This window comes from Convolutriloba macropyga, chromosome 10 (genome assembly GCF_964194025.1).
Source record: "Convolutriloba macropyga chromosome 10, txConMacr16.3, whole genome shotgun sequence".
Taxonomy (NCBI): Eukaryota; Metazoa; Xenacoelomorpha; order Acoela; family Convolutidae; genus Convolutriloba; species Convolutriloba macropyga.
The window spans coordinates 31,691,238-31,701,376 of record NC_134477.1 but is presented as its reverse complement, the minus strand read 5'-3'; the positions used below and the strand labels follow the sequence as shown (position 1 = coordinate 31,701,376).

General features: G+C 35.6%; 2 protein-coding genes across 3 annotated transcripts in view; both read left to right on the top strand.

Annotated features, from left to right (window-relative positions):
* LOC142347870 (tubulin--tyrosine ligase-like protein 12) overlaps positions 1–397 on the top strand; it is a 135,244-nt gene extending 134,847 nt beyond the window's left edge. For both annotated transcript variants that reach the window (XM_075399015.1, XM_075399014.1), the window contains one exon: positions 106–397. In XM_075399015.1, coding sequence (XP_075255130.1) covers positions 106–390 — 285 coding nt within the window. In that variant the 3' untranslated portion in view covers positions 391–397. The remainder of the gene's footprint in view (positions 1–105) is intronic.
* A 371-nt stretch (positions 398–768) lies between these two features.
* On the top strand, positions 769–9,383 carry LOC142347871 (uncharacterized). Its single transcript, XM_075399016.1, has 4 exons — positions 769–944; positions 4,775–4,955; positions 5,625–5,774; positions 8,669–9,383. Exons 1-4 carry the CDS (start codon positions 931–933, stop codon positions 8,837–8,839), a joined length of 516 nt encoding a protein of 171 aa, XP_075255131.1. The 5' UTR covers positions 769–930; the 3' UTR covers positions 8,840–9,383.
* Positions 9,384–10,139: the final 756 nt, after the last annotated feature.

Below are 10,139 nucleotides of genomic sequence, written 5' to 3'. Positions count from 1 at the left end.
TTATTATTTATATTTGATCAAAATGTAGAAAGAACTACTGGTTATAATTGCGTATAGAGAGCTCGTCCCTCAATAGCCCAAACAATAAGACGTATTGTTTTTCAGTTAAACTGGAATCAAGTTGTATCCGATTCGCACAGAGCTCTCCGGGAGATGTTTCAACTATGCTCTTCTAAAGGCCTCTGTCAACTACCCAATTCTCGTGCCATATACGGGGTGGACTTCATGGTCAAATACACGGATGACAACAAATTACAACCTGTCATTTTGGAGGTGAACTTTGTAGCTGACACTGAGTACTTCATCAAGTACAACCCGGACTTCTACAATGCTGCTTTCGAATTGTTGTTTTTGGATAAATGGACTACTGAACAATTCACGCCTTTGTGAATGCAAACCTTTTTTAAAGAAAGAACTGAAATTGCTGAGCATTTTATAGAGTCGATTAGATCTACATTTAAACCGATATCGTGCAGCTCAAATAATTATTTGGGGTTTAAAAAATTTCAATACATTCTGCCGATGTTTTTATTTAAGAGCTGAATCTCTGTCTTATGGGCAAATTTCAATTAACTTTGGAGTTGGTATGGCAGGAAAGGACAAAACTGAAAAGCATGGGGCAAAATTAGTGTTCAGCTCGAATTTAATGATATTGCTATACCAGAGCTGTTGTGACTCTAACGCGGAGTATTTGTGTTGATTGACAGGAGTCCTGAGCGTACGGTGTACATAGTTTTGTAATAGCTGCACTAGTGAATCATTGCTGAAAAAGAATTTTGTGGCTTTTTGTACCGCTCATTCTTAGCACAGCACATTCAGTTTATACGCTTTAATTTGCTTCAAGTTTTAGCATTGACAATATATTCAAAAGCGATTTAGTTTATCAATCTCTGCGGTCAGATTATAGACGATTCTGGTTCGCAATTCACTATGGATGGAAATAGGTAAGCTTATGGAGCTAGTGCTATCTTTTTGAAGAGAAGAATACTAGGTTTCTCAATTTTCAATTCTGTGCTGAAATTTATAAAACGATACAAATGGCATAATTACTTACCATGTCAAACTTCATTCACGTGACCATGTCAAACTTTATCACGTGGTCAGGTTTGTGGAACAAGGTGTGAAATTATTGCTCGGTATACAGCTAGTTGAGCCAAATTGAAGTTACTGTCTTCAGTTGAATCGAAGAGCCTAGTCCCCCCCACCACCAAAAAAAAACAATTTACGAGTGTCAAATCAGAGATACTTAACGAAAATCCTCAGGCCTTGCATTAATATAGACCTGATTTTGTTTGGTAATATATTCGAGTATAGTTTGAGGATCGAAATAATCTAGATCTCCAGAAGCCAGTAGAACATAAGTGCAAATTTGCTCTCAAATATACCGCCGGAACAACAACCTGAAACTCTCACGTGCAAGTTTTGTGATGACAGATTTGACAAACTCTGATTATTAAGTTGTAAAGGGTGATTTAAAAAACTTGCCGAAGTACACCAACACTTACATTAGATTTTTCTCTGAGAAATTATTCTATAATTTTTCTAAACAAATTCTAATTTTCAGCAGAGTTTTCAAATAACACAAATAGGTAATAAATAATAACTTGTTTTCTTGTAGGATATTAGTATTCTGAATAAACTGGCACTCAGAAAAACAACCCACTTGACAGGTCAGCAATAAGTCTCAGTAGACATGATCAATTGACGGCCAGAAACAGTACTCGGAATTGTATACACCAACTAGTAATTAATAGCCGCCCTCATCTTCTCGGCCGGCTATTATAGCGCTCCTTTTTAATAGCCGCACAGCGATAGCTGGGGCTATTATTGGCCTTCTCTTGGTTTTTTACAATTCAAAGACTTTGAATTGTATTGGGGGTGCTGTCTTTTTTTTAAGATCTCTTCACACATTTTCATGATTTTTGAAGTCAAATTGGAGTGGTGATTTTCGTCACGACGAAACAGGAAGTGGAGCGAAAAAACGAGGCGTGAATTTTTTTTGCTCTAATTTTAAAATAGAGTGAGAAAACGGCGTTTGAACAAAAATTCGCTTTATCGCTAGTGGTTTTTTGTTCACATGCGGCAATTTCACTTTGGTTTTTACTATTTTCGATTTTTTTGGTCGGATTTTTTTTTCTAAATGGTTTCCCCAATCCATTCATAGTTCATTGCAGGTCTAGTTTTTTGTTTAGTCAATGAAAATTCTTTGAATTGTACGTCAGGACTTGTCCTGCTATGTTGTTTTTCGTCGTCACGATTTTTGTTACGACCATATGATGTCACAACCACTTCAAATCTGCTTTTTGTTCATTCGTTCATGCAATTTAACTGGATTGCGTGCGTGACGTCATTTTTTGTTCTCTGTTCTGTTCATTCGCGTGATTAAATTTTTGGTCACACTTGACTTACCTCACTCTCAAAAATGACTTCCTCACATTGAAATTGACTTTTATTTACTTTAATTCAAAGAGAATACATTTACTGCAGGAGTAAGTTTTCTGTTCTTTCATTCCCAATCTTAGTCATGGAAATCAACGGAGGCAATCTGCCGGGTAATTTTTTTGATAGCAAACGAAAACTTCAATTCCAACCAGCCTTTGAATAAGCCAATATTATTAATGCTCATCATATGTTTTTGTGCAGTTTATTTTTAATTGAAAAAAATATATTGGTTGTATTTCAACGGTTGTTTTGGTTATTCAAAACGCTGATATTGTTCTCCTGAATTGTGAAATCAATTTCTGTGGGTCAACATGCATTAGAAAACCTAGGGTACGATTTCGTCGGTCACTAAAACTTTGAGACAGAGAGCTTAGTTTGAGATATTGAACTTCGACTTAAAGAATATTGAACTTCGACTAAAGAAGTGAAAGTCTATTTCTTTGTGCTAATATTAGTGTCCTATAGGATATTAAGTTTGGGACAAAAAACTAGTTTCACTTTTTCATTTTTAAGTTCAATTTTTCCAACTAGAAGGTTATTTTTTGACAATTGGATAAAACCGATATAATCGGCTGCTTCGCTATCACAGAGGGAGATGTTTGGTTTATTGTAACTTCCTGTGTGTTTTTTTTTGGTTTTATATTTTCTCATAGAATTGAAGTTTAAATTTACGACATCAAACGTCGTGTGCGGTCGCCGATATGGAGACTGTACTCTTAACTTCAATTTCAAATGAATTTCAACACTTTAGTACCATTTAGTTCTCTTATTACGTTAGAACAAATTCTTACTCCCCCATGGGCCTCGCACCCAGCACTCGGGCGCAAGTGCCATCGTGTCTGGGCACTAAGTCTCGGGCATTAATCCGCTCTCAGCCTGTCGTCCGAGCAATTCATCCGACGTTAGTCGTGTTATGTTTAATTAAGCTCCTGATACGACCCAACTAACTTGCTCCACTGTTTTGTTAACAAAAAGTACGTAGTCCTGTCTTTTACTGCTCCGCACTCTTCAAATAGTAGGTAATTTAAGAAAAGGGAAAAGCTAATCCCAAACAGCTTAATCTTTGTGTTGAAATTATCAGAAAAACTTTAGCATGACTAGGGGATTAGCAACGGTTGTGATTCGTATAGAAAGGGTTTCAAACTAATAATTAACCTTTTTCAAGGGGACATGAGTGAGGAGGCGACAAGAACAATTAAAAAAAAACAATAAAGGGCCGTGTACACCATCCGGCATTTGTAATTATTTGAAATCAAGTGTGGAACAGTAAACGCTTTATGCGTTTATGCTCTCTTAATTCAATTCACAGCTAGTGTTAAAAAATTGAAAAACTGCTATATGTTCCAACACAACCAAAAGGCGTGGTTTAGTAACTTTGAATTCTAATTGTTATCAGAAAATTTGACTATAAGGCATGCAAAACTTTAAAAATTAAGTTTTGAAAAAGCTCCAAATGAACGGTTTTTGATGGTAAACCAGACGCACATAACCGTATCAAATTACGAGAGCTAAACTACTTTCAGGTGAAGATTGCTATCCGAAAAGGGAAAAAAAATCCAAAAGGGCCAAAGAATTGTTACCAAACATTTCCACTGCAATTCTTTTAAAGCTCAAATCGACAAACAGTTGTCTTACTCCGAAAATTAAAGAAATTCAGCAAAAATAGCTGGCTTGATTGACATCTGGAACTTAAGATTGTGAGAAGACACGAGTTTGAACTTTGTGAAAGTTTGAGAACTCATTAGTCTCAAAATCTCCCAAAAAAGAATTATACAATTGTTCATTTAGTTAATTTGTTTCAGGCAATATTGGATACCCTAACGCTTCAATTTTTAAGATAGTGTTTAAGATAAGTTCCAGACAGTTTAATTCAGTGTGCATGTGAATTACTTTTTTCGTTCAGTTTAAAAAGTTTTGAACTTTTCCCTAAAACTTTGGTACATTGAATTGACACTCAATATCAAAATCAGAATATAGATGTAAGCGTACAAAACTTTTTGTTAGATAAAAACTGCAATTGATTTTAAAAGAATATTTCAACAAAAGGTAACCTTTTTGCTTTTTTAAAATACCATTTGTTGAGCTTTAGCCTGTTATGCTTGATTAATTTTATTTGAATCTGCCTTGTTTAGAGGTGAGTTCATTTAACAATTTCAAGAGACGTTTTTCTAATTTCTCTGAATTATGTGTGCTCATAAGGGTGCTCGAAGAGTGAAGAGGTCGGAAAAGGAAAAAATATTTCTGCTGGAAATGCTTTTCCCTCATATTAGTTGCTTACCGAAAGAGTTGCGTGAACCGAAAGAGAAGCTGTATATTTTTTAATTGATTGAAGGCTCGTGGCTCGCGACCCTCTGATGAGGAACTATTATGGACCACCAATAGACTATAGCTACCGGTCTCACTTGGTCAGTTCACAACAACAACATCAACATCCATATTATGATCACCATCACCTTCAACACCACGCAGCCACAAACAGAGCACAGTCCATGCCACAGATCATGGCTCAGCAGGTATGTTTGTCTAACGTAAGATTAGGTGACGGTTAAATTCGGCGGCGTAAAGTAACGTTTACAAAAAACGGTGTCAGGACAATTTCCCCAATGCCATTATACCCAACCTGCCAATTTACCCAATGCCAACTTACCCTATTGTTAAAAATTACCAGAACCACTATTTAGTCGACTATATAATTAAATAGCCGGAGGGACTTGATATGAAACTATCACAACCGAACATCGGATAAGTGAACGAAAAGATCAAAGCGCTTTAGGTAAGTTGACATTGGGTAAAACGACAGGTTGGGTAAAATGGAATTGGTTAAATTGTGATGTAACCGTAGAAAGCATGGTAGTTTTGAGATAAACTGATTTTTACTGATAATGACTCAACCGTCTTGGAGGACTTCGTGCGTTTGAGGTACTAGTAAGAAATGCGGATGCAATCTAACGAGAAACTGTCAATAAGAAAAGTACAGAGAGCATTCATCCACTGGGCGAAGGTAGTATTATGCATTCCAAGTTGAAATGCAACAGTTTTTTTTCTGTATTGTAAGTCATGCTCACGAAATTATAAATCCAATTAACTATGTTCGCATAAAAAAGCTGGCCCATGATACCAACCTCAGAAACTGATTTGTTTACTGTATTCATAAGATGGTTTCATTGAATAAGCTGATATAGGGTTCAATGGGTGGATCAGGTGGGATGAAACAGGGCATGGCAATTGGGGGAGGGGGAGGAGGAATGAGTCATCAGCACTCGGGAGGAGGCTCTTCCACGCAACACCATCCTGGAATATCCAAACAAATGCTCATTAAGGAACAGCGACAGGTATCATTGGAGTGGTATACTATTTTGTTCTCGCTCCTCGTAATTCTTCAAATTTATAGTTGTTTTAAGCCTTGAAAAATTTTTCCTTTTGTTTTCTTTTTTTAATAGCCACGATGCGATAGCGCTATTATTGGGGAAATCGTGGTTTTTTACAATCCAAAGAATCTGGATTGTATTGGTGCGCTGTGTGTTTTTTTAAGATAATTTCACATATTTTTCAATGACTGATATTTCAGAACGGGATAAACAGGTGAAGCCCTGCGGAAATTAAGTTCCATTAAAGGCCCGAAGTGGGCTTTAGTAGTCCTTCAAGTGCTTAGAGTGGTGCAGCTGCTGGGATGAATCTAATTTAAGGTTAAAATGTCATTTTTAGGAGCTTTTGGGCTCAAATTGGTGCAATTTTTCATGTGATTTTGTGTTTTTTTTAGTTATTTTGTTTGATTGATCTTAGGTAAAAGTTTTTAACAGTTGGTGAAGGTCTTTTACAAGACAGAATTACTTGTTTGACCATTTTTTATGAGATATATGTTTTGGTACTACACACAAACACGCAAAATGACACTAATTTTTGCAACTTTTTTCAAGTTTTTGAAATTTGTTTGTCCTTCTCTGAGTTTTGCTAGCCTCAGGGGCAAGGGAACCTCCTTTAAGGTTTGATAATAGGGTTTTGCATAGTTTTTAGTAACAATGGAATGGTTTTCAACTTTTTAATGTCTCGAATTTTAGCATTTTTATAAATAAAATCTGCAATTTTTTTAAAAATGTTTGTCAATTTTTGTCCAAACTCAAAGGTCAGAAAACCTATTCCACAGCCTGATAGAAAGTTAGTGCATGGTTGTTAATTTCAATGGAATTGTTTCCAATACTTAAACATTTCAAATTTTAGAACTCTTTTGATAAAATTGCAATTTTTTTTCAAGTTTTTTTGAAAACAATGTTCTTTTATTCAGTTTTTCTTGCCTCAGTAGCGAGAAAACCTCCTCCAGGTTTTGATAGTATAAAATTACATAGTTTCTAGGGGGAATGAAATGGTTTTCAACCTTTTAATAGAACGAAGTTCTATTTTGTGATAAAATTTGAAATTTCCAAAGTTTGTTGTCTTTACCTAGTTTATCGATCTTTATGAGCCAATGAATTTTATAAGGCTTGGAACTGGGCTACTGGATAGGCTCTTGTGATACAGAAATTGTTCTGAAGATAATTATTTTACGATTTTGAGCAACATTCCTTCGCAAATTGCAATTGATTTCATTTTTTTAAAAAATTTGTCTGTCATTTTCTGAGTCAGTCGATGTTTAAGGGCCAATGATTTTTTCAGGTCTTGCAGATATAATTCTGGACCGATTTTAGAGCCAGAAGTTTGTTTTGTATATATCTTTGAAATAGGTACGTTTAAATTGATCAAATTTTGGATGGGTCCAAGCTTCAAGAGTTTTAGCAATCAGTATTTTTTGTTTAGTTTGTTTGATTGTTTTAGTTTCTGAACCCTTTGAGATGATTTTGTTTGTGTTTTGTCTGACATTTTTTAATTGATCTGCTGGTTGGATAGAATACTTCTTAGTATTTTATTCAATTTTTGGGATAGTATTTCAGGACTTGTCCTGCTATGTTTTTTTAATACGTCGTCTGTATCGATGATTCTTGCGACCTGACTTCTTGGAATTGACTTTGCAGTTAAAATTTGCATGCGTGACGTCATTTGTTCTGCTTGTAGGCCAATTGCGTGACTCACTCCACTAAAAAAATGACTTCTGAACTTACTTAATGACAAACGTAGTGCCAAACGTATATGCCCTAATTCTTGAGTAATAGAGTCTTGACTTTTTATTTCGGATTTTAATTCTGAAAAAACTCCACTAGGGTTTTTTCCTTATAGAGCGTATGTGTCTCATAAAAATGACAGTCCGAATCTAACCAAAAAGTCTAGTGGACTGGTGGTCAATCTATCTATCTTATTTCTTCAGTTGTTTCAATTCATGGAAAGCCACAAGCGTCTATCGCTGCTATTTTCCGACAGTATGCCGGCTATGTTTCTACTTGTGCATCATTTTTGAAACTGTTTGGACTTCAATTTTTGGTCTATTCTTTTTCGAAGTGTGACTGGAGTTTGTTAGTGTTTAAACCCATCCTTCAATTCTTCACCTCTTTTAAAAATGTGGCTTTAAATGAACCTCCTTTATCAAAGTTTATCAAAGTCCGCGAGACACAGTACTTCACAGGACCCTCGACCATATATTTTCATATTTTGGCTTCCTCTTTTTATTACACTCTCCAAACTACATTCACGCAATTGTATCAAGGTGTATGTATGTATGTATTGAACTAAAGCGGAGCAAGTCAGTATTTAAACATTTGCAGTGACTGTCGCTGATAATCTTTGGAATAACATTTTTGCATTAGGAAAGGTTAAATTGACCTCAATCAATGCGCAAGCGTAATGTAATCTGTTGGCTATGTTTTTTTCAAGGGGGGATTTAGTTTCGAACTTCTGAATCATCCACATTTTGAGGCCATTCATCATGAGTTATACCTTTAGGGGTCAACAGTTATGGGTCTTATTATCTACCAAGAGTTTAAGAAATAAAACCCCGCTGAAAATAACTCCCAGACTCTAATAGGAAATAAATCCACACTGAAAAAAATCCACAAGCAATTAACCTGTAGATGAACTTTGAATTTCGGTCTTGTTTGTTCGATTGGGATATATCAAATGTCATGACCCATGAGGCATGGCTAAACGCGCAGCTCTTCGACAGTCAAGTGGGGACTAATTTCCGTGGGTTTTCCTGTATCAAATTGGGTGTTTTTTCGTGAGTATTTTCCCACACCGATTTACCTAGGGTTGGGAGCACTAAGAGAAAAGATCAGCATGTGACTAATTTTGAATTGGACAGGTTCTGCAGCTGAGACAAGAAGCGATGTTGAACAGACTGCCTCTATCTCAGACGATTCCCTCCCTTGTCCACTTCTGCCATTCTAACATGCAGAGCGACCCGTTCCTCAATGCCTCTCTCAAAGACACGAACCCCTGGGTCACTAAGAAGAGCGTCTGTCAAATTGTATAAATACAAACTCTATTTTGAACTTGCTTACTTCCACAGTCGAGGTTTCAGCGGATTATTTTGTACGAAAATTGCTGAATGCACTGAAATATTTTCAATGCGCTGAAATTAAGGAAGATATGCGCTGCATCTGTTGAAACGTTATAAATTCTGCGCAATTCTCACATATTCAGCTTATTTTCGCAGCTTTCGTCTCAAAGTTTCAGCGAATTTCGTACATATTTTCCAAAAATTCCTCGATTAAAAAAGTATTTTTCCGATGATAACAATCATATTCAATTTTGGCAACTGTTCGGGGACCTAAGTTCAGCTACCGGAGATCTTGCAGTCTAAATTTTTGTAGTGTACATTAATATGGGGTCTAAATATGCATAACATACCATTATATAAGATAAATGTAGAGTGTCTCCAGTGATCAGGGAAGCCGTTTCTATTGTTTATTTATGATCTTTTTATTATGAGCTTAATTTGAACACTGTTGTTAATTTGAAAATCAATAGTTGTAAATATCAAATGAAAATCAATTACAAAAACTTTTTTCTGAGAAGCTTGGTTTGCTCAATTAATAAAGCAGGCATCGAGAACTATTTCAATTTTTGCGCTATCCCATTTCTTTGAAGATTACGTAGGAAAATCTGTAGAAGCAAAGAAATAATGAAACACAAGACGATCTCCAAGCGATTGAAAGCAAGGTGAAAAAATAATAGAGCAAACTTATCAGAGCACAGAGGTCCTATCTGTAATAAAACTTGTCTTCAATTTTGTTATCTCTTGACATCTGATCAGTTCTTGGCGCCTTTTTTGCGCAAATCGCGAATTCTTGAACTTGGAATCCTTGTTGACAACCATTAGCAATAAAAAAAACACTGAATTCCGATCCACATCAACGAGTACAATTGATATTAGTCCGGCAGTGTAATTATTTAAATGGATTTAATATTTCCATATTATAACAGAAAACTTGAGTTAAATTCAAATTATGTCGCATATCTCAAAATAAAAATTAATTAAGTTTATAAAGTCAACCCAACCAGTAAACAGTAGTTCTAATTCATTTTCCAAATTTAAAGTCACGCCATGTTGAACAAGTAACCTTCCACAAAAAAGGGTTCCTTTTGTAAGCTGAGGAGAAGAAAGTTGTAAGTTGCTTGGGGAAACTTTTTTTGTCTTGTTTGATTTTAATTTCGCTGGGTAGTTCATTCCAATCTAGTATCGCTAATCTAACAAACGAGTTTTGCCTTTTGATAGAGAAAAATTTTTGGTCCCAGAACATTTTTTTTGTCCTTATAGACTCATGAAGATT